The 25,491-nt window shown below is 42.9% G+C and overlaps 1 protein-coding gene across 1 annotated transcript in view; it reads right to left on the minus strand.

Annotated features, from left to right (window-relative positions):
- Positions 1–9,228: 9,228 nt before the first annotated feature.
- HLF (HLF transcription factor, PAR bZIP family member) overlaps positions 9,229–25,491 on the minus strand; it is a 64,610-nt gene continuing 48,347 nt past the window's right edge. The window contains exons 3-4 of the mRNA XM_049772545.1: positions 17,274–17,494; positions 9,229–9,801 (exon numbers count right to left, since the gene is read on the minus strand). Coding sequence (XP_049628502.1) covers positions 9,586–9,801; positions 17,274–17,494 — 437 coding nt within the window. The 3' untranslated portion in view covers positions 9,229–9,585. The remainder of the gene's footprint in view (positions 9,802–17,273; positions 17,495–25,491) is intronic.

Below are 25,491 nucleotides of genomic sequence, written 5' to 3' on the forward strand. Positions count from 1 at the left end.
GAACACTGTCCAGAGAAAATAGTGTCGGATCCAGGATTTGGGTCTGGATTCTGACAAAGAACTATCCTCCACTTCAGTCTAAGGAGGAGGTTTACAGAGAGGCCAAGACTTTGTATAAAGATACAGATGTTAGAGGAAGTTTCTCCTATTGGAATTGACTGACCACTGCAATGACAATTGTCTTGTAAAGGTCTAATTTAAAGAAATGTTTTTTTCCCTGACATTAACAGTTTAATGACTCAGAGATCAGGTGTCTTCATGCTTGGGCAGAATCTCTGCCTAAGCCAAGAGAAGCAAAGGGATCATGGCAAAGCTGAGGGTGTCTAGAGGCCCATGTCATATTCCACTGGGAAGAATTCACACCAAACACAAGAGAGGCTGGAAAAAGTAGTCTAGGTGAATGTTCCAGAAGAGAAGGCAATGGATTTAGCAGACTGCTCACATATTTCCTTTTTATTTTATTTATTTTTTTTTTTGCCGAGGGGGGTGCGTCCACCATCTCCAGTGATACTCAGGGGTTACAGCTGGTTCTGCATTCAGGAATTACTCCTGGCTCGGGATGCTGGGGATTGAACCTGGGTCAGGACCCATGAAAGGTTAAGTGCTTTCTCTGCTATACTATTACTTGGACTCCTGCTCACATATTTCTTACTCTCATCATGGATGAGGTCAGCTTGAACCTGAGTCCACAAGTGATCAGCAAGAAAATCATCATCAGGAAGACTAAAGCAGGCCTAATGGCAGATAGACCAATCAGATAGAGCCTTGGGAATAGCCTCTGATATCTCTGTGTGAGAAGAAGCAACTTTTCTCACCTGGCAAGGGTCACTTCCATTCAGTCCCTTCAGAAAGTAAAATTCACTCCACTCTCATATTATAGACAATGTCGTTAAATACAAGTCATAATTTGGGGTTGAGAGATAGCATGGGGGTGGGGCCTTGGTTGATGCCTAAGCACCACCAGGTGACAGTTTTAGTGACCCCTTAAACTGTGCTGGGTGGTCCTGTTGATCCCTAGTGCTGCAAGGCCTGAGTGACACTACAATTCTCAGACCCTGGCAAGGAGCCATGTGGCTGACTGGCTGCATTATCACTAGAAATGGTCCCTAAACTCCCTAAACACTGCTTGGGAACCCTCAACCTCAAGATAATATTGGTAATGCTTCATGGACTCTATGTGTGGGGAAAAAAATCAATCTAATAAGATTTAGCTCATGAAGTAAGCCATTCTCCATTCTGTTAACTTCTCCTTAAAAGAGATATAGCTTAAGTCAAGTATATGCTGAATAAAAATGTGTCGACTTGGGGCGTTTGTCTTGCATGCTTCAGACCCAAGACAAACCTGGGTTCAGTCCCTAGCATCCCATATGGTCCCCCAAACCTGCCAGGACCGATTTCTGATTACAGAGCCAGGAATAACCCCTAAGTGCCACTTTATGCGGCCCCAAAACAAAACAAAACAGAATATGTCGACTGAAACACACAATACCTGATCTGACTCTCTTGTTAGGCAAGAGGGATTTGCTTTCACTATTAATGAAAAATCTAAATTCGCTGAATTCCTATTGGATTCTGGGCACTTATATGTTTTTCATGGAGGGTCTCACTTCATCCTAACAATAAGCCTATGAGGGGAGATTATTATGTGCAAGTTTCACATATAAGACTCAAGGTAACTATATGAATTTTCTAAGGTCACAAAGATGGTGAGTAACAAAATTAAAGTTCAAGTCCAGCCTTGGCTACTCCAAATTCAACGTCCCAACCACAGCCATTGCCTTTGCTTTGCTGAGTACCTAATATATGCAGGAGGCCATAGAGGTAGTTTCCAACATTAACTCTGGACTTAGGTTTTGTATCTGGGTTTAAATTCCACTTAACTTCATGTCCTGTGTCTGTACTTCTCCTGCAAAGCAGGTTAAAAGCAGACCCTAATTCAGAGAGGAGGAATTAAAAGAAGTGCTTCAGGGCTTAGTAAGAATCATTTTCCTTTTTTTTTTTTTTTGGGGTCATACCCGGCAGTGCTCAGGGGTTACTCCTGGCTCTATGCTCAGAAATTACTGGCTCAGGGGACCATATGTGATGTCCGGATTTGAACTACTGTCCTACTGCATGCAAGGCAAACAGCCTTACCTCCATGCTATCTCTCAGGCCCAAGAATCAGTTTTCTATTGTGCTAGGCTTTAGAGGTGGCCAAGAAGTCAGATAGAGGGAGTTCTAGACCCATGTCCGTCCCCCCCCCCCCACTTCCTTACACTAAAGTCCAAATTAAGTAAAGGAAGTGACCCAGCTTCCTCACTTGGGCCTTTTCAGTAATTTGTTGCCAAGAAATCATCTATACAAAGGTCAAAGGTCAATCATTCTCACCTGATTCCTGGCCAAAGGCACCAAGAGAGATTTCTAACCAGTGATTTTTCGAAAAGGAAAAGGAAAACTGTGCTTTTAAAAAGAAGATTGTGATTTTGAAGTGTATGTTGCTTTTCACTTTTTTTTTTAATGTAAATGAAAGAGGGACCAGAGAGATAACAGAGTGGTAGGGTGTCTGCCTTGCACACAGCCAATCCAGGACAGTGGTTGGAATGCCAACATCCCATAAGGTTCCCCGAGCCTTCCAGGAGTGATTTCTGAGCGCAGAGCCAGGAGTAACCTAAGAGCCGCTGGGTGTGACCCAAAAATTTAAAAAATATGTAAATGAAATGAAGTCACAGGAACAGCATGTGTTGGGCCTGGGGCCTTTCAGGGTCATCCAGCAGCCACACAGCTCCATACCAGCAGCTCTATGGCATGAACCAGTGTTAACATCAGATGCCCAAAGATAATCCAAAGATAACCTTTGTTCCTCCTCTTCTTTTCCTTCCCCTTTTTCTTTTTCTTCCTTTTTGGCCACACCCAGCAGCATCCAGGGGTTACTCCTGGCTCTGCTCTCAGAAATCTGGCAGGCTTGGAACTATATGGGATGCCAGTGATTGAACCGGGTTCATCCCAGGTCCAGAGCATGAAAGGCAAATGCTGTACTGCTGTGCTATTTCTCTGGCTCTCTTTTCTTTTTATTGATGATTGCTCTAAGGCCCCACATACCTGGTTATAGTGACCTCCAGAAGGTACCACAGATCCCAGATAGCAGTGGCTCTAAAATGTGTGGTGATGCTGGGGACTGAGGGAACTGATGCCAACAATGCAGGTGTTAGAGCAGTGTCAGTTCCCTATTCAGAAACAATTTTAAGGGCTAAGATGGCTGTACTTATTCCTCTGAGAAAGGGAAATATTTGGTGATGAGAACCGAGTGGAACCCAAAATATAACAACTCCATCTAAACTGGAAGGGGCCACCCATGCTCATGCTCCCTCCCGTCTCCTCCAGAGCAGAATTGTTCTTTGCCTTGTTCACAGGAAGCAGAGTGAGAAATACTGAGGAAGAAAAATTGTCCAAAGGCTGGAGTGGTAGCACAGCAGTAGGGTGTTTGCCTTGGACGTGGCTGACCAGGATGGACATGGATTTGATCTCAGGCATCCCATATGGTTCCCTGAGTCAGGAGTGATTTCTGAGCTCAGAGCCAGGAGTAACCCATGAGCACCAGATGTGCCCCCCAAACCCCCCAAAATAAAAAAAGGACAAAGAAAAATTGCTCGGGACATACCTATCTGGGGTGTCCCTCAGCAATTCTTTATGGAGAGTCTATCATGTACCTGCTTTGCCCTTTTGTCCTCAGAGATGGATGCTCTTCCTGCATCTCACAGACAGACTTGAGTTCGAAATCCAGAAGATTCCACTCAAGGGCATAGTTACTGAGTAGTAGATATGAATGCAGAATCATGGACCTCCTCATGGAAGCCCCAGTTCTTGAGTCAGAGAAGTGGGTTTCTCCAGTTGGCCTGGTTCTGCCAGGTACTGAGCACCCCAGGGTGCTACAAATGGCTCCCTGCACCAGAACAACCATAAAGCACCACAGTCTGTTTCCTGAGGGATAAGGGGGTCTTCATTCCTTTTAGCATCACAGGTTCTTTGGTGGGATGAGGAGCACTGTGGACATATCTTACAGAAAAGTGCATGCAGAACTGCGTCTATTTTCAGGTAATGATAGAAGGTTTCTCTGTGGATCTCCCAAGGGCCATGAATTCAAAGGCAGATCAAGTTCATAACTTCTTGGCTCTAATGCTGTAGTCACACCTGGGAGTTAGCTAGAAGCTTATTACAAGTTCAGATTTTTGGCCTCTTCCCTGACCTGATTCAGAGATGCTGTATCTAGAGTCCTATGGTTCACAGTTGGCTTTTGCGTTAAAGAAAAATGGGGGGGGGGGGTGTGTTTGTGGGTCATCCTGTTCCCAGGGAATATTCAGGAGACCATACAGAGAGAGGGATCAAGTCTGGGCCTCTTACACATAAAGCCTGTACTCAGCCTATTATTGAGTCATCTTTCCTACATCCATCCAACATGACTTTTCCATATTCAATTAGAAAAATCCTTGGGCAGTTGCTGGGAACCAATTCTCTATAGGAGGCCCATGCGATGGACCAGAATGCATCCAGCACTTCCCTGTGAAGTTGGGTAAACAGCTTTGCCTTTCAAGAGTTTCATTTTTCATTTCTGCAAAATGGGGGTCAGAACTGTCTAGATCACATAGGGTTGTTATGGGCCTGAAGAGCAAATATTTCATATAAGTGTTTAGCAGAGAGTAAATGCACAAACTCAGTAAATATTCATTTATTGATGAGTAGACAGTGTTACCACTCCTTCATCTACCTAGTGGCACTAACAGTGGTGTACGGTTTCTTGGTGCTGGGGACAGGCTAATTTCTAGAAGGTTGTCACAAAACTACATGAAGAAAAGGGATAGAGTTTATTAAACATTAAGAATATAACAAGACAAAATTGGCCATAACAACAAACATACCACCAGTATCACAGTGCACAACAAACTGACCTCATGAGAACTGGTACCTATTTAACAGTCGCCGTCTTAGTGGTGTTGCCATATAGATAATTGTGGATTATTGTCATGTCTGGTCAGATGCTCCAAAATGAAAGAATTCAATTCTTGAGTTAAATATTCTCTCTTCTTCTCTGTGTGTCTCTCTCTTATACACACATACACACACACACACTCTCTCTCCTCTCTTTCTCTCTCTCACTCAACCCTCTGAAAATGTACTGACGTTAGCTGCCAAATCGAAAAGATCAAGACCTAGGATAAGGCATTGCTCATTTTAATAAACAGCAAAGGCTGAAGAGATAGCACAGCGGTAGGGTGTTTGCCTTGCACGCAGCCAACCCAGGATAGACCCTGGTTCAATTTTTGGCATCCCATATGGTTCCCTGAGCTTGTCAGGGGTGATTTCTGAGCGCACAGCCAGAAGTAACCCCCGAGCGCCACCTGATGTGACCCAAAAACCAAAACAAACAAACAAAAAATCCAAAAAAACACCCTAGCATAATAATAGAGATACTGAGGCAGACCTTCTCTTTCCAGTGGAGGACTCAAGAGTCCCAGAAGGAAGCGGACTAAGAACAAACAGGGACCACTAGCACACTGGTGTTCACCTCCCACCTCTCTCCATTCTCATTGGCAGGCTATCTCTATCACTGAGAAACTGAAAAAAAGTTTGGGTGTTTCCTAAGAAGTAATAAAGGGAAGGATCTGAGATGAAGTAATTTGGTTTTTGTTTTAAGTAAAATATCACTTTACATTTTACAAAATAATCTGTTGTTTCACCATTGGGCAGGCAGGGGGAGGGCTCCACTTATGACTCTGTCAAACAGACTGCAGAAAACCACTTGTTTATTCCCATCCCAACCAAAGCCAGAATCCCCTCAAAAAATATAGACCTTCTACCTAGAAAGGTGGCTCCATAGAGGACTGCTGTATCTGAATTTTTTTTATCACATCCAGCAGTGCTCAGAGATCACTTCTAGCAGAACTCAGGGGACCATATATGGAGTCAGGAATTGAACCCAGGTTGGCCAGGTATAAGACAAGTGCCCTACTCCATGTACTATAGCTCTGGCCTGGTCTGCTATATCTGCAAACAAATGTCTACCAGTCTTCTCAGAGGTCTGAATAATGAGCAGTCACATCCTCAAAAGGAAGAAACCATCACTCACAGCTGTCTGTTGCCCTGACTACTTCCACAAGGATCATGTGCAGGAGAGGCTAGTCAATTTGGTCCTTCTTTCCAAGTCCAGTCCAAAGAAATGATGGCCCCTTCAGGAAGTCTGAGGCTGCTCATCCCCAGTCTTGTTGAAATGATGTTGGCATGATGTGATTTTAATTCATTTTTAATGGTCAAGTAATTCATCTTTGAGAAATGGTTATGATCAAAAGGTGAAAAATGACAACAGGATTCTTAAAATAGTTGCATTCTGCAGAACTCATTTGATTCTGGTTGATGGAAGTCATTCCCAGCTAGGCCCTGACTTCCCACACACTTATTTCTAGCTAAGGGTTGCTGGCTACAGCAGCAAATTCAAGAAAGAGTATTTTTGTTTGGGGAAAGTGACCCATGTATAAGGCACCTGTATAGACTCCAAAGTTTAAGCTATTTTTTTTTTTTGTTTTATTTTCTGGGCCATACTCAGCTGTGCTCAGGGCTTAATCCTATCTCTGCTCAGCATCAGTCCTGGTAGTCTCTAGGGACCATATGTGATGTCAAGGGTCAGATGCATGCAAGACAATTACTCTATCTGCTATATAATCTTTCTGGCCCAGTTTAAGCATTTTTTTTGAAGACGAGGTAGGTTTTGGAAACCTCTTCTGGCAAAAAAAAAAAAAGAGTAAGTTTTATATGATCTTTTTATTTCTTCTACAGAAAACACTTGTGATGCTTATTTGATACAAACAGCTTAATTCTAAGAAAGACTAGTGCTCAAACACAATTTCTTTAGCTACTATTTGACATGTCACTGAACTGGGATGGTCTATGGTATAACCCTTCAGCTGTTCTCCACTTAAGCTATGACTAGCTTCTGTTATTTTTTTTTTTTTTTTTTTTGGGTTTTGGGCCACACCTGTTTGATGCTCAGGGGTTACTCCTGGCTATGCGCTCAGAAATCGCCCCTGGCTTGGGGGGATCCAACCATTGTCAGTCCTACGCTAGTGCTTGCAAGGCAGACACCTTACCTCTAGCGCCACCTTCCCGGCCCCTAGCTTCTGTTTTCAACACAGCCAGCCTCTTATCCATATGAAAAGACCAGCTCTGCAACCCCTTGGGTCTCTTTTCAAATATCAGTTGTTCAATTCTGCTCACAGATGGCCAATGTCATGTATTATTTGTTGAGTTATTTACCTGGACAATGTATTTTCATTCCAATCCTTTTCCTTGCTCCCACTGTAATCTGTAGCTTAGGACAAATGCAAATCTATAAGAACAGCCTAACAGTCATCTTTCCAAAGATCATGATACTATGAGAGAAATACTGCTGATGAATTGACAAGGAGACCACCAGGCCAAGAAGGAATTAAAGAGATCCTGAAGGTAGGAAACTCGAAAATCCCATTGATAAAAGGTAATTTAATCTAGCACAAAAAAATTTCTTTGCAATAACAGCAGACTCTCTTGACATTACACAAATGAGTAAAACAAAAGTACAAATCATCTTTGAAGTCAAAACACCTGTCAAATGTTATGAACCACACACATAGCACCGATAATCAACCTTGTACTGCCTAAGACGCATGGGCCCACAGAGAACAGAATTGTTTGGGGTATTTGCAGTGTTACTCCATTCCTGGAACTCATAATTTTGAAGTGAACATTTTTGTGGCAGATGCTTTTCCTAATAAAACACTGTATCCTCCAATAAATATTTGACTAGCGTTCATGTTGTGCTTTTTTTGGGTGACGTTAACTGACTTCTTTCTGACACCTAATAGAAAAACAAGAAAGCTCCTTCTATACTTTGGAGCAGAACTCGTCACAGCAAGCCTGGATACTGTAATAAAATTTTAATTCCAAGCAGAAAACATGCTGATGTGTTTGTAATGGGCTTAAATATTAAAAACTTCCAACCCCCCCAAGCACTTCTTTTCTCTGTACAACACTGATGAATATATATCTTTGCTATATAATTCGAAAACATGGAATAGTTTTCCTTTTCTCTTTGCTATATATAATATATGTCTTCCAAAATACACGGTCAGTATTTATATCTGAAAAATACTGTACAAAAAAAGAACCTCCTATATTTACTCTGTATAAACATTAAACAATTTGATAGTCTCTCCTTTTGGTCTATAGTAAACATTTAAATTGATTGGGTCAACCACAGTTTGTGACAACAACACCATCCCCTTCTGAGATACACCAGTGTCTTTTACATTCAGTTTTCAGAAGTCCACTTGATAAGAGCACATTATGTTCAAAAACAAACAGAATAAGAAACATAAGCTTCAGAATCATTAATTTATGAAGCATTCAAAAATGACACCACTAGGAAAAGGGGATCTTACAAAATATCAACTTATTAACTTAACTGATTTTCTTTTAAAAACAGCAAGGTGTAATTCACAAAAATATATATATTACAAAAAACAGGGAAAACGAACTTGAGAGTCACCGAATGGACTCTCGAGGGTTATGGAAAACTAGAAAAGTGGGAGGTAGGGTAGGGGAGCTGGAGGAAACAAAACCGAACATACCTATGTCCAAAACTGTTCCAAGTTGCATTTCTGGCTCATAGACTGAGAAAGTAACCCCTCCTTTTAGACCTGGCGTTGCCCTCTGCTTCCCTGACCCGGGGATATTCTGGGCATGCTCAAATGCATTGCTTTGATTTTCGGTTTTTAAAAAGACGGTGAAATTCTTAGGTAGGGAAGACATCCTACGTCCACTAGTAATACTCAGGCAGCATGCTCTAGCGTACAATAGGATTATTGCTTTAGGTACAGACAGTGCAAAAAACACACTCTGTGTTCTAGGATAGTACTCTTACTTATCTGGGAGGGGGGTGGTTGGTAGAATTAAAAGGAAACTTAGTCGATAGCAGTAAGTATGGGATCTAATTCATCTAAACAGCACTTCAAATTTGAAGACGAGGATCACGGAACCGAAGAGGAGGAAAGCAACCTATAACTGAATAACTGCAGTGTAGTGCTAAATTATTCTGTGCACCTCATCAGCATGTTTAAACTTACAGATTAAACTGAAACAAGAGTTTGCAGTGTCTGGAAAAAAGGAGATAGATTAAAAAAATTGTTATCAGGGTCCTGCTTAGAGAATTCCAAGCCGAGGGGGCCCGGGAGAGGGCAGAGAACCAAGAGGAGGAGAAGCAACGTGGAAAAGCGCGGGAGTGGAAAGTAGGGGTGGAGGTGGCGGAGAAACCCCACTTGATGGAGGTCTCCTGAGTCCAGTAAAAACATGGGCACCTTTCTTTGGGGTGGGGGCACTGACAGAGGAGGGCCTACCTGCATGGGGGCGCGCAGACCCCGACCACAAAACAGGCGCACAAGCACGTGGACACGCACACAACACACCAAGACGGGAGTGGGTCGCGTGGATGCCTCTGGTAAAGTGCTGATGTCAGAAAGGTGTGTTTGGGGTTCGGTGCGGTGTCCCGGGCCAGGAAACGAACCGTCCCCATGCTCGGTAGTCCTACAGCGGCCCGTGGCGGGCCTCGTACTTGGCCAGGATGTTCTTGCACTTGCCCAGCTCCTTGCGCAGATCGGCCACCTCCTGGCGCAGCGCCGAGTTCTCCTTCTCCAGGAAGGATGCTCGGATGGCGATCTGGTTCTCCTTGAGCCTTCGGGCGTCGCGGGAGCGCTTGGCTGCCATGTTGTTCTTTCTGCGCCGGGCCCAGTACTTGTCATCCTGCTCATTAGCCACACGAGGAAAGAGACACGAGGTATTAGATTTCAGCAAGCAGGGCTCTCTCCACTCCTGTGGCCTTGCACCACTCATTGTGCAAAGCTGAGACTCTGATCTGTGGGGTGCAAAGGAGCTCCCACTCCCGGGCAGGGGCACACCTGCCTGCCCACTCCTGTGACAGGGGGCAGGGGCAGAACATGCAACCCGGGAGAGAGCTGGGGTTTTGCATTAGGAAACCAAAGAGCTCATGCCATGGTTTTGTTTTTTCTTGTTTTGGGTCCACACCTGACTCTGTACCCAGGAATTACCACTGGCGGTGCTCAGAGGACCAACTGGGATGCTGGATATAGCATAAGGGTCAGTTGCAATCAAGGCAAGCAACCTACCAGCTGTATTATCAATTAAATACCTTCCCCCCTTTTTTGGTTTATAGGCCACACTGGATGATGCTCTGGAATTAATCCTGGCTATGCGCTCAGAAATCTCCCTCAGCAGGCTCAGGGGACCATATGGTATGCCAGGAACCGAACCACTGTCAGTCCTGGGTTGGCCATGTGCAAGGTAAATGCCCTACCGCTGTGCTATTTCTTTGGCCCCAATACCCCCTTTTTCTTTTTTAATAAAAGAAATAAACCTATCAATGTATTGGTTTTCAACAGATATGCCAAGACTATTCAATATAGCCGTGTCTTCAAAGGATGCAGAAACACATGCAATTTCTACTGACAATAATAAGCAAAACAAAAAAAAATAACAAATGGTACTATATCTAATTTTTTGTGTGCAAAACTTAAGCAAAATAATGAAAAGATACCCTATTGGCTGGAAGACATTTTTGCAATACAATACCATAAAAATAGTACAGGATATATACAGAAAAGGATATATCCAAGATATATAAAGTTCTAAAGTGATTCACATCTTAAACAACAGCCCCAAAGTTCCTTTTTTGTTGTTGTTTTGTTTTTGGGCCACACCTGGTGACGCTAAGGGATTACCCCTGACTCTGTGCTCAGAAATAGTTCTTGACAGGCTCAGGGGACCATATGGATGCCAGAGATTAACTCGGATCCGTCATTCTGGGTGGTCTGCGTGCAAGGCAAACGTCCTACCACTGTACTATCACTCTGGCTTTTTGCTAAAAATTGTACTTGATTAAACCGTTTCTTTCACGGGATCTTTTTTTGCCTTTTTGGAATAAACTGATACCTGACTATTAGAAGATAATCAGGAGTCCTCAAACTTTTTAAACAGGGGGCCAGTTCACTGTCCCTCAGACCACTGGAGGGTCTGACTATAGTAAAAACAAAACTTATGAATGAATTCTTATGCACACGGCATATATCTTACTTTGCAATGAAGAAACAAAACAGATAAAATACAGTATGTGGCCCACAGGCCATAGTTTGAGGACCACTGAGACAACTCTACCAGTTACTCATTTAGTTGTACCTATCATTGATGGAGCCATTCTGCTTCTAGGATTTTTATCCTACTGCAAACTTCCCATGTGTACACATAGATGCAAGCACCCAATCTTTACTGCAGTATTGTTTATAATGGGGGGGAGGAATGATCAGGAGATTTAATAACTACATTATAATAGAGACATACAAAAGAATGCTCTGCAGCTGTTATAAATAATGATCCAGCTGAAGCAAAAAGATGTTCATGATATACTACGATGGGGTGGGAAACAATGGCAATTTGCAGATAAATATTTATGGCCTCATCTTGTTTTGGTTAACAATTTGTCATGTTCTTCATTTCTCATATAAAGAACTTCAGAGAAATTCATTTCAAGGTATTAACACTGTCTTTAGAGTGGGGGACCGAAGGAGAGCAGTGAAGTAAGAAGAGAGCCTTTCTCATCTTCTACATGCTGTTGAATTATGAGAATAGCATATACTGGTCTTGTACACTTTGGTAATTAAAATCAGAAATGAAAAAAACTAAACCAAGCTTCCACATGCTGCCAATCCATATACTTGTATTTGATGTTCGAGTTTAAATAATTTACCTTAATTTCCTGTTTAACTATGCTGCAGGCCTTAATTAACCCAACTAATATTTAACTGAGATCAACGTTGAAAGAATTTCTCCTTCTCCTTCTGTGCCACCCCCTGGAAGGAAATCTTCTGTGGAAGAAAGAGAATCATCAGTCTTATTTCAGACCTTCCTAATTCTTATGGTGTCCATTGGGGAATTTTGCAAACTCCCTTTTCTCCAAACATTTTACAACAGCAAATTCCTCCATTCCAGCAAGATGAACCACCTGCAGTTTGTGTCTCCGAGTGGCGGATAGGTAGCTACCCCCACCCCCAGGATTCCAGGGAGTAGTAGGTATTTGAGGAACAGAGTTGACACCAAGACTGCAAGAAAGACTCAAGATCGGTGACCCAGCCTCAGATTGGCCCATGACACTAAGCAGACAGACATGTGTCCTACACAGAGATAGAAAGATGGCTCAGTGGCCATCTTTTAGCCCCTGCTCTAGAGCAGGTGCTGATGCTTATAAAGTGTTTGCTGGTTTATTATACATATCATTACCATATGTAATATAATGGAAAGTAAACAAAGTCCTTGTTTATCTTGAATTTGGGGAGAAGGCACACCCACTAATACTCAAGAGTTACTCCTTGCTCTGCACTCTGGAATTACTCCCAGTGGTGGTGTGGGCAGGGGAGGGACCAGCAGAAGCCGGACTTCCCAAGGTCTCAGAGCATATTATCAACAGTGCAGCTGCCGTTTCTGTACAACTTTGATGGCACACCAGTTCCTACACCAATGCCAACCACCCTGTGTGAGTATGCCTGTCACATGCCTCACTGTTCCTGGGAGTGCATTTTCCGGAATCATCTACTCAAATCTGCAGGCAGAAATACAGGATCAAGGAAAACAGAGAACTCTTAACATCAAGTTTTTGGGGTTGGAGCGATAGCACAGCAATAGGGCATTTGCCTTGCATGCAGATGACTCAGGACAGACCAGGGTTCAATCCCCAGCATCCCATATGGTCTCTCGAGCCTGCCAAGAGTGATTTCTGAGTGCAGAGCCAGGAGTAACCACCGTGTGCCACTGCCGGGTGTGGCCCCAAAACATGCAAACAAAAAAAATCAAGTTTCTGGGAAAGGCTTAGGAAAAGAGGACAGGAGTGGTGGTGAAGTGTTTTGCATTTTAGACCAGGAAATGAGGGAAAGGGGTCAGGGAGTTGGATTAAGAAGGATCAGGGACCCCCCATCTGACTTCAAGGTAACAGCCCATTTCTGTTTAATAACTAACTTCTCCTGTTTCTGCTCTCTGAAAATTTTAATTGTTATAATGAAATCATTAGACTTATTTCAGACCTTTATAATTCTTACGGTGTCCACTGGTGTCCTTATGTATCCATCAACATCCTTACAATGTTGCAGTGCCCTCACCTCCCTGAGATCACATGCCCACCACACGTAAAGATGAGTTAGGAAAAATTGGGCAGTGAGACTTCTCAGGGGGAACAGGGGAGCTGGGGATGGTTGAATGAAAGAGGAGGGCTGGGCCCGGAGAGATAGCACAGCGGCGTTTGCCTTGCAAGCAGCCAATCCAGGACCAAAGGTGGTTGGTTCAAATCCCGGTGTCCCATATGGTCCCCCATGCCTGCCAGGAGCTATTTCTGAGCAGACAGCCAGGAGTAACCCCTGAGCACCGCTGGGTGTGACCCAAAAACTAAAAAAAAAAAAAAAAAGAAAGAAAGAAAGAAAGAAAGAAAGAAAGAAAGAAAGAAAGAAAGAAAGAAAGAAAGAAAGAAAGAAAGAAAGAAAGAAAGAAGAAAGAAGAAAGGAAGGAAGAAGAAAGAAAGAAAGAAAGAAAGAAAGAAAGAAAGAAAGAAAGAAAGAAAGAAAGAAAGAAAGAAAGAAAGAAAGAAAGAAAGAAAGAAAAGAAAGAAAGAAAGAAAGAAGAAAGAGAAAGAAAGAAAGAAAGAAAGAAAGAAAGAAAGAAAGAAAGAAAGAAAGAAAGAAAGAAAGAAAGAAAGAAAGAAAGAAAGAAAGAAAGAAAGAAAGAAAGAAAGAAAGAAAGAAAGAAAGAAAGAAAGAGGAGGGCTGTGCTTAGCTAGGAAAGCCAACTGTAGCCTTTCATTACCCCTGATTGCATGGGGAGGGGGAAATAGGACAATGACTGGGGCTGCCCTAGATCTGGTACCCTTCTCTTCTCTAACCGTAGTGCAGATGCTGTGTGGATACTTAGTTCCCACACCCAGCAAGCACTCACTCAGTTTCAGTTCCACCCCTCATCTTTCTGAGGATCTCATGTTTTACACTACTTCAACTGTCCTTCACTCACATATTAACACCTTTTTTTTTTTTTTTTGGTGGTGTTGGGGGCCTACCTAGCAGTACTCAGAGCTTATACCTGGCTCTATTCCCAGGGATCTTTCCTGGTGGGGTTCAGACCATACTAAATGCTGGAGATTGAACATGGGCCAGTGCATGCAAGGACAAGTGTCCTACCCACTGTATTATCTCTTTGGCTCCCCACATACCTTTTTATCTCTCTCTCTCTCTCTCTCTCTCTCTCTCTCTCTCTCTCTCTCTCTCTCTCTCTCTCTCTCTCTCTCTCTCTCTCAGGGATCTTTCCTGGTGGGGTTCAGACCATACTAAATGCTGGAGATTGAACATGGGCCAGTGCATGCAAGGACAAGTGTCCTACCCACTGTATTATCTCTTTGGCTCCCCACATACCTTTCTCTCTCTCTCTCTCTCTCTCTCTCTCTCTCTCTCTCTCTCTCTCTCTCTCTCTCTCTCTCTTCCCTCTCTCTCTCTCTCTCTCTCTCTCTCTCTCTCTCTCTTCCCTCTCTCTCTCTCTCTCTCTCTTTCCAAACAAGGCATTCCTTGAACGTGGGAACAATATCAGCACTCACTCACACTGGCATCTTCATGACTTGGCATATACAAGCATTTGCAAAAAACTTGTTCAGTGAATCAATGGATGTTTTAAAAAGTGTTAAGATATCAGTTATAAGACCAGAAAGATGACTTAATGGGCTGCACTTGTGTTTTGTTTGGATTAAAAAGTTCTTAGCTAGGAATCCCAGACTGTCAATCCTGAATTCTCCCAGGAGGCACAAGCAAAGGCAAATGAATGGCCCAAGAGGAAGGGATCACAATCATCAACTCATTAGATTTGCTTTCTTCATGCTGAGGATCAGACACCTCTCTTGCCCACCTTTAGCCCACTCCTCTCTGTCAGCAGTGAAAGATGTTCCAGCTCTGCTTCTTGCTTTACACAGGCCTGTGGTCTGTGGCCTGAGGCTTTGCTCATAACTGCAGTTAACTAAGTACCCGTAGCATCAGAGTATTTCTGCCAGCTTCCCACCTGCATATGAAAAGGTCAGGCCTGTCTGTGGCAGCAGCAATATGCATAATTCCAGCCCAGAAGGCTTTTGCCTGGCCTCTTGGTTGCTAGGGTTACCCAGGCTATTAAGTAAACTGGCTCTTTCCTTTGAACTTTTAAGTTTGGAGCCCCTGTGAAGGTTTGGCTGGAAGTTTCATCTACTACTCAGCGGTCTCCATGGAAGAGAAAACCCATGCTGAGTGGGCTCCCTGATTTCTTTGCAGAGATGCGTTCTAAAACACGCAGCATGGAATAACTAAGAACACAGGATGAAGGAAGCTTCTAGAGAGAATGAGACATGGTGACCCATCCCCCAGCATGCTTTCACAGGGCGGAACTCACCCAGTCTGTGGTCACAAGGCCCATCTCCAGCAGCCTGATCAGCGGCTTGGAGACTAATTTTGTGGCTGCTGTTTCCTGGCGGCTTTTTCCTCTGTAGATGCTCAGGCTGACAGCTCTCAGTCTGTCATCCCCTAACATGCTTCTTAACACACTGTGACCTTTCTGGAAGATGCAGGGACCAGGCTGGGCCCAGCCCTAACCAGTGTCTATCTAATTTCCTCATCTCCATCATTTCTCTGCAAAGTGGCAGCTTTGATTTAAAGCATCTCTAAGATCCCTGTTGACCCAGAGACAAGCATCTAACCCCACGGGGACAGGGAATGTGGTCAGCTCAGGTCTGTGGCTGATGGAGGTGGTGGAAATCAGGCAGGTCTTTGCCCTCCCATACTCCTTCTAGTTTAGACAAGCAGAGGCGACTGGTTTAAATCTGTTCTGGAACAAGGTTCCAAGATCTCATTTCCCCCCAGCCTGGGAAGCTCTACCACTTTGAAACAAACATATTTAGGTTTGGGAAATGGGGATCAAAAATGAGGAAAGGACTAATGGATGGCTTGGTTCCAAGGAGTTGAATGTCCGTAATCACATCTCTATTGTCTCTAGGAGTGGAAAGGAACATAAACTAAAATGCTAAGCAATAGCTAATCAAAAATGGTTATATTTTGGTTTCAGTGGACAAGGCTTACATGTGGAAAGGATTAGCTTTCTAAGAGACTGTACAATGTGCTACATTCATTTAAAGCTCTATCTGACTTCCTATGTTAAAATGATTTGCCTTTATAAATTAGATGTCCCCTCAATATAGTAGGGGAAAAATATGAGAATTAACCTTTGATTGAGAATTTCATGATTTTGTTTGGTTTGTGGAGGCCCACATCTGGTGATGCTCAAAAATTTCCTCTGCTTAAAGGACTATATGGGATGCTAGGGATTGAATCAGGGTCAGCCATATGCAAGACAAATTTCTCAACTGTTAGACTATTGCTCAAGTCTCATGTTATCCTTCCTTGAGCTTTAGAGTGAACAAACTGCTTCCCCTTGCTGGTCCTCCAAAAGTGGCCATGTGGAGAGAAAGTCTTATCTAGGCACTCTTCCCTAAGGTCTAAGGAAATAGCAGTGATTAACAATCAATAAATTCCCTAAGGAATGGCATCCTTTAGAGGACTGAGTTTATTTATGGACCTTTGCCAAAGAATCTCTCCTTCAGCTTTGAGTTTGTTTCAATTTTGTTAGGTTTTTATAAGTTTCCCTGAAGAAAGTAGCATCCTTAATGGGTTATCAATCACACGAGTGGGTTATTGCCTCTCTTTATTCTGGTGTCATCAAGCCATGAAAGGTAGATTTCAGGGCTGGCATGATACTACAGGACTAATCCTGCTTCAATCCCAACTACCATCTGTGGTCATCTTAAATTGAGTTTAGAGCCAGGAATAGCTCCTGAGCACCATCAGTTGTGTCTCAACCCTTCTCCCTGCCCAGCCAAAAAAGAGATTTCAGAGTTACCTAGGAAGCAATCCACTTTCCTAAGGTCTCCACTAAGAACAAGGTTCAGAAAGCATCAGGAATCAATGAACTTTGAGATCTTCTTGGGTTCATTGGGACACACCCAACTGGACTCCTGCCTCTGTGCTCAGAATTACTCCTGGTGTGCAAGGCAAATGCCCTACCAACTGTACTATCACTCTGGCCCCAGGTCAGTTGCCTTTTCACCTGCCTTTAAGCCCACCCTCCATTCACCCAAATCCTCATTACCAGTTCCAATTTACCTTCAGATCATCAGGGATGAAGACTTTGCGTGCTTTCTTAATCATGGGCTGTGGCTTCAGTTCCTCTTCTGAGAACTTGCGTTTCCGAGGATCAAACATTTCCTGCCCAGGGATGCTGGAGAGGGCAAGGTCAGCTGGGTCAGGCTCATATCCCACGGGGACCTGGATGGTGTCAGGATCGATGGGACTTGGTGTATTGCGGTTTGCTGGCAGCAGCTGACCTGGAATAACACATGGATTGCATGTAATTCATATACATCCTAGAAGTTCCACTCCATAGCAACTTGAGATGCTCCAGGAGGAGTGTCAGGAATTGTCCAACAAGGCCTGTGCAGATCCCAACCTGCCTGTGGTATTTAAGGGACCATGCAATGTTGTTGAGCATTGAGCTCCAAACCTCCAACATGTAAAACATGAGCTCAGGCCCGTTAAACCATCTTTCTGTCCCAGGAGCATTTGTCTTTTTGTCTTATAGGAAGACAGATTCATCTTCTCTGAAAAGCCTCCAATGTAGTTGGCTCTGGTTCTGGCATTTTCTTTTCTTTTTTTTGTTTTTTTTTTGTTTTTGTTTTGTTTTTTCGGTCACACCCAGCAAGGGCTCAGGGGTACTCCTGGCTCCATGTTCAGAAATCTCTCCTGGCAGACTCAGGGGACCATATGGAATGGATGCTGGGATTTGAACCACTGACCTTCTGCATGCAAGGCAAATGCACTACCTCCATGCTATCTCTCCGGCTCCAGGCTCTGGCATTTTCAGAAAAAGCAGGGCTGGCACTCTTTCTTCTAGCACATTCATGAAGCACCCACTATGTGTCAGGCATGCTACCAGATTCAATGGAGAAATACCCACTATTCTGAATTTTTATTGCTAAAGATAATAATAACCTCATTTCCCAGGCAAGTTAGGGCATCAGATCAAATTACCAGCCAGTGAGAATATGGAATTTGGAAGATGGAATTAATTGCCCACTCAGGTGCTATGATGGAATCACACTCATGGGCTCCAAGATTTGTGTATGAGAGTATTTGTATGTGTATATGTTTGTGTGTGGTGTGGCAGAAGTAAGTCATATATGACACAGAGGTGTTCAGGAATGTTTTCTAGAGATGATCTGAAAAGTTGCCTCTTGATGGGAACAGTAATTAGTGGCAAGGTCATCCAGGCACTAAGATGACACAAGCTTATGTTTCTGAGGATTGGTTCTAGAGAGCTGAGGCCGTGAGGCAGAGCATAAGCTGGAATAAGAACAGGTGTAGGATCCAGAGATGTGGGCGGTGGGGACATTATAAAAGGCTCTGCCTATCATTTAAAGATTCTCAGCATCAAAGTGACAGCAGAGCTCAAGTTTGGCAAGAAGTCGCAGGCAGCAGAAAGAATGGAGTGAAGGGGAAAGACTGGAGCTGGCAGGCAGCGCCCAGGCTCCCAGGCTGTGGGGAAAACCTAAGTATGCCTACACTGAGATTGACAACAGGGATGGTTCCAGAAATCCCTGACAAACTACAAGGACATACTAGAGATGCCCCTTTCTTCCTTTTCTTTTCTTTTTGGAGTTTTTGGGCTACATGCAGCAGGGCTCAGGGGACCACATGCAGTGTTTAGAGTCGAAACAGGTGCAGTCAGTACAAGACAATTGCTTTAACCTCTGTACTATCTCTCCAGTCCCTGGAGATAATCCTAACTTCCTGAGTTTCTAGAGCAGCGTTTCCCTAAGTGAGCAATACTGCTTTTCTCACAAGACACTAAAAATATCCAACAGGTCTGTAGTGGTCTGGATGCAATTGAAAGTGGTATTTTTTGTTTGCGTAAAGAAGTTAGATTTCCAGGTCCTTGCTAAGTTATCTTTTTTCCTAAAAAAAGAGGATTTGGGAACTGTAGTTAGTTCCATAGGCTAAATCCTGAAACACAAATATCCATAGGTTTATTGCATTTCTGAACATGTCTGACTGAGAACATGAACCTAATAAGAACACAGTTTATTTGGGAAGTTTTCAGTCTTCTAGCTTCATCTGAGTTTTACATAGCTGTGTTCACATCCAAAGAATGAGGGTACTGCTTCTCTGTTGGGTCTGTTTTCCTCCTCCTGTTCCTCCTCTCCTCACTGCCAATAGTTCAACAAATATGTGAAGTATCCTTTCTTATTTTGTTAAATCCTGCCCCTGGTTGAAGAATGAAGCCACTGATGGGCATCCTGGCTAACCTGTGAGCTCTTATGCATCTGTTTTCCAGAAAGCCAGGTGGGGAGTCTGCAAAATAACTGTTCTGAGTGACCTGTTAGGTCTTCTCTCTGCTTTGTGTTCTCTTTGTATCCTTTTCACCAAGGAGAATGCAGAGGGATGCCATGTATTGGCAGAGGACTAGTTTCTCATTAGCCAGGCTGCAGCTTAGCTCCAGCTCCAGAGCCTGCTGAATTCCAAACCGGATGGTTTCAAGTTAGATTTGATCTTGTGCCTCTTGACACTGTCTCAGAAAATGAACCAAATCTGAGTCAAATGGGGATTTTATTTTCCCTTTAGAAACTCTTTGAACTAAGCTTCTAACATTCAATCTTTAACAGCTACTGTTGTAGCACTTTTCCCAGCATGTGTGTGTGTGTGTGTGTGTGTGTGCGCGCACGCGCACGCGCACACACACACACACACAATCAAACACACTGGTATGTGCACCTTCTACCTCATGGAAGCATCTCTTATTATTTCCAAAATCTAACCCTGCCAAGTGACTTTACTTCCTTCCTTAGGAGTTCAGCATGATTTTTAATGCTCTAGTCTTGATTGCTTTATAAATTTTTTTTGGGGGGGGGTTTGGGCCACACCCGGCGTTGCTCAGGGGTTACTCCTGGCTGTCTGCTCAGAAATAGCTCCTGGCAGGCTCGGGGGACCATATGGGACACCGGGATTCGAACCAACCACCTTTGGTCCTGGATCGGCTGCTTGCAAGGCAAACGCCACTGTGCTGTCTCTCCGGGCCCTATAAATGTTTTTAAGCTTCTTCAGCTTCATACATATACAGACATACACACACCCTCTACCAGATCATCATGGTCTTTCATATTTTATTTATTTTATCTCCACCCTGACTGTGGTGTCTGCTTTGGAGTTCAGCCTCATCTCATGGCAGCCCTCTGAGAAGCTGAGCTGTGACATTCATTCATGGACATTCTAACAATAACATCACATTTAGGCAGAACCCTTCTCCACTTTCTTTCTAGTCCTTTCTTAGAACGCAAGTAGGTCAGCCCTACTCTAACTAAGCTCAGAAATCGCTCCTGGCAGGCTCGGGGGACCATATGGGACGCCGGGATTCGAACCACTGTCCTGCATGCAAGGCAAATGCCCTACCTCCATGCTATCTCTCCGGCCCTTAAAATTTTTTTCCTCATTTTTTTTAAGGCACTCTTTCTCTCTAAAGATCATCCCATTATGTTTATAGTGTTGGGGGTTGGGTAGGGGGTGATCTAAACCACTCTTGGTGATGCTCAAAGCTTATTTCTGGTTTTGTGCTTTCCCGACTGAACTTAGGGGAACCTATCATGCTGAGGTGGGACCAGCATGGGACCAGCCCCATGTTTATATTTTCTACAGAACTGATTCTTCTACACTCAATTTTAGCCCACCCCCATTCCAAAATGTCCACAATATCATTAAGTTATAGGAAGGAGAATCTTGATTACTACTTCTGTAGATTTTAAACATTTTTTTAAATTAATTTTTGTTTTTGGGACATACTTGGTGATGTTCAGGACTTACTCCTGGCAGTATGCCAGGGATCCCACTCAGGTCAGCTGTGTGCAAGGCAAATACTCTATCCGCTCTGTTTCTATTTCTGTATCTATTGCTTTTGTTCTGATTTTCAACATTTCAATATATAAAATTTTCTAATTTATGAATGCATGGTTATATTTCTAATTTATTGTACCCTTTTTGAATTTTGGGGAACACATGATGGAACTTAAGAGACCATGTGGTAATGTAAATCAAATCCTGCCTCTGCATAGGCTCAGTAAGCTCTTTCATTGTCCATTATCCTCTATTTTTATTTATTTATTTATTGATTGATTGATTGATTGATTGATTTTTGGGGGGGCCACACCCAGCGATGCTCAGGGGTTACTCCTGGCTGTCTGCTCAGAAATAGCTCCTGGCAGGCACGGGGGACCATATGGGACACCGGGATTTGAACCAACCACCTTTGGTCCTGGATCGGCTGCTTGCAAGGCAAACGCCGCTGTGCTATCTCTCCGGCCCTATCCTCTATTTTTTAAAAATACCAAAAACATTGCAAATTTTAACACAAGTAGAAATGTATCCAGAGTGTAAAAGTATAGAGCCAAAAAGGTTGTACAGGAGGTAAGACCCTTGCCTTGCATATGGCCGACCCTGGTTTGATACTCAGCATCCTATATGATCCCTGAGAAGAGAGACAAGTTTAAACCCTGAGTACAGCTGGATGTGGCCAACCTCCCCACTGACAATAAAATGTGTGAAAGTTTAGTTCTTCCTCACTTAAAACACATCTCATGGTTCTTCCCATCTTGAATTGCAAGATAGATATGAATCTCTCACAACTGGTTCTTAGATATAAATATTTAACCCAAATAGTAAGACTTTACCCACAGATCCTACATAACTTTCTAAAAAACCACACACAACTTCCAATACTATTAACAAAATATATATTTTGCTCATCTATGTGTTTATTGTTGTGGGGGGGGGGCACGCTTGGCCATGCTGAGGCAGCCCAGCCATAGAGAATCTCCACCATTTTAGTCACATCCCCAGGCAGAACTTTGTTCTTTTTAAAGGGTTTGTAAGATTTCATAGTTTGAGCTTACAATATAAAATATAATCAATCCCCAACTGATAAATTATTAGATACTTTTATAAGGGCCATTCTCAACGATATTCTCATAGTATAGCCTAGATTTGCTGCTTGGTAATGGCTGGGCTGAGGCTGGCAATGTTGGAGAATACAGGACATCAAACTCAGGCACATCTAAACTTAGTATAAACTCAGGCATGTATGGAAACAACCCACATGGCCAACTATGGATCCAGAAGATGCCTTACATATACAAATAGAATAGTATATTGCAGTTCTTTTCTTTTCTTCTTTCCTTCTTTTTTTTTTTTTTTTTGTTTTGTTTTGTTTTTGGACCATCTCCCTGAGGCACGCAGGGGTTACTCCAGGCTCTGCACTCAGAAATCGCTCTTGGCAGGCTCTGGGAGACTATATGGGATGCTGGGGATCAAACCCAGGTCGGCTGCATGTAAGGCAAATGCCTAACCTGCTGTGCTATTATGCTGGCTCTATATTGCAGTTCTAAGAAAGAACAAAATCAAGCAGTTTGTAGCAACATGAGTGTAACTAGAATATATGCTGGGGGCCAGAGCAGTAGCACAGTGATAGGGCATTTGCCTTGCATGCGGCTGACCCAGGACAGACTTGGGTTTGATCCCAATGTCCCATATGGTCCCACGAGCCAGGAGCAATTTCTGAGCACAAAGCCAGGAGTAACCCCTGAGTGTCACCAGGTGTGGCCCCCAAACAAAGAAACAAACAAAAAAACAAATAGAAAAAGGAAAATATGCTGAATTAAGTCAGTCTCCTCAAAACAAACAAACAAAGCCAGGATAGATACAGAGAGCTCGCTTTCATATGAAAACATAATGGTACACAGCAAGGTAGCAACAAAGGACCAAGAGCAATGTAATAAAATAATTTATTTATCCAATTGAGCTTGGGGGAATGGTTCGAGAAAGAGAGGGGTTTTGGGATCCTTGGAAGAAGGAGGTGGGTACATTGATCATGTTTATGATGTTGGAATCATATACATGAGAAACTATTATAAATAGTATTGTAAATCACAGAACGTCAATTTTTACAAAAACCAGGCATTACACTACATAATGCCATATCCATAGCCTACGAGTATTTGTGTCTATTGTTTTTGGTTTTTAGGCTATAGCTAGTGGTACTCAGGGCATACTCCTGGCTTGGTGCTTTGGGATGCACTAGATTGTACTTTGGGGACCATGTAATACCAGAGACCAAAAGCAGGGATCCCGCATGCAAAGCATGTGCACTTGCTCTTTGAGCCATGTCACCAAATTTTTGAAGATTCATAGCAGTAGTACTTATAATGCAAAATTCCTGTAGTTTAAATTTTTAACTGTGTTGCTAAAACATTAATCTAGTCTGATACAGCCAAGCATTCTCTTTTTTTTTTTTAACTCTATTTATTGATTGATGGGTTTTTGAACCACACCCAGTGGTGCTCAGGGGTTATTCCAGACTCTGCACACAGAAATCACCCCTGGCAGGCTGGGGGAATATGGGATGCCAGGAATTGAACCGGGTCTCTCCTGGGTCGGCCACATGCAAGGCAAACACCCTACTTCTATGCTATCTCTCCAGCCCCACTATTGTTCTAATTTTGAGTATTTCCTCTATAACAAGTGAGACCAAATTCTTACATGTTTTTTTGATATTTATTCCTTTTTCTGTTTTCCAATTCTTAATATTTTCTGTCCCTTTTGAAATGGATTTTATTATTTTGTTAGAACATTTTATGGCCTATAAATATAGTTTTACTCTTTTATTTTTAGAAAGTTTTCTTCAAGAATGTTGTTTTGGGGCCGGGTGGTGGCGCTAGAGGTAAGGTGCCTGCCTGGCCTGCGCTAGCCTTGGACGGACAGTGGTTCGATCCCCCAGCGTCCCATATGGTCCCCCAAGTCAGGAGTGACTTCTGAGCTCATAGCCAGGAGTAATCCCTGAGCGTCACTGGGTGTGGCCCAAAAACCACACACACACACACAAAAAAAAAAGAATGTTGTTTTATAGAAAAACAAAGTTTTTCACTATTAAAGAGATCTTACATTGTAAAATAATATCTTTAAAACTTTTTAATGACTTTTAAATTTTATATCTTCCTTCAATTATATTTCATTATTCATGTGTCTGATATATAAATTTATATGCATATTACTCTATGACTTTTCTCTAATATAAAAATGATTGATTTATATTTTTAGAATTTTAAGTAATCTAGAACATTTTTATAGATTCAGTAAAAGGGACTTAAAACTTGACAAAATCTTTTATTTTTTAAGTGCAGTTTTGTTTTTGTTTTTGTTTTTGTTTTTGGGCCACACCCGGTGGTGCTCAGGGGTTACTCCTGGCTGTCTGCTCAGAAATAGCTCCTGGCAGGCACGGGGGACCATATAGGACACCGGGATTCGAACCAACCACCTTTGGTCCTGGATTGGCTGCTTGCAAGGCAAACACCGCTGTGCTATCTCTCGGAGCCTTAAGTGCAGTTTTTGGGGCCATGTGTCATGGTGCTCAGAGCTTACTCCTGACTGCACAGAAATCATTCTTGGCAGTGCTTGGGGACCAGATGGGATACTGGGGATTTAGCCTTGGATAGTCATGTGCAAGGCAAATGTCATGGTACCTTCTCTCAGGCCTCTTAACGTTTGACAATTACCTTAATATGACAATATTAATATAGAGTGATACTTGATAGAGAAAATCCTTTCCCCCCTTGGTGTACTTTCTAGAACATTTTCTTGTTATATTTAACATTACTGGGATTTTATATGAAGAGTACACAAAAGACATAGGTTAATTTGAGAACAACTAATTTCTTTAAATTTAAATTGGGGGGGGGGATTTTAGGCCACACCCAGTGCACTCAGAAATCATTCTTGGCTTGGGGGACCATATGGGATGCTAGGGATCCAACCAAGGTCCATCCTGAATCAGCCATGTGAGGCAAATACCCTATCGCTGTGTTTTGGCTCTGGCCCCTAAATATTTAAAGATTTAAAAAAATATTAAATACTCATATTATTGATTTTACATTAAAATTGTAAATCATCTCATTATATCTACCAATTCAAAAAAATTTTTTTTGGCCAAACCCAGTGGCACTCAGGGGTTACTCCTAATTCTGCTCTCAGAAATCACTACTGACAGGCTCAGGGGACCATATGGGATGCCAGGGATTGAATCCATGTCTGTCCCGGGTCAGCCACATACAAGGCAAACACCCTATTGCTGTGCTATTGCTCTAGCCCCTACCAATTCATTTTATAGTTATTTGTGTGTGTGTGTGTGTGTGTGTGTGTGTGTGTGTGTGTGTGGTCTAAGTCCTCTAAGCAGTGCTCAGGAAGGCCTCAGGACTTCTGTGAGTTCTGCTGACTTGGTTAGACAATT

This window comes from Suncus etruscus, chromosome 1, assembly GCF_024139225.1.
Source record: "Suncus etruscus isolate mSunEtr1 chromosome 1, mSunEtr1.pri.cur, whole genome shotgun sequence".
In the NCBI taxonomy this organism is placed as follows: Eukaryota; Metazoa; Chordata; class Mammalia; order Eulipotyphla; family Soricidae; genus Suncus; species Suncus etruscus.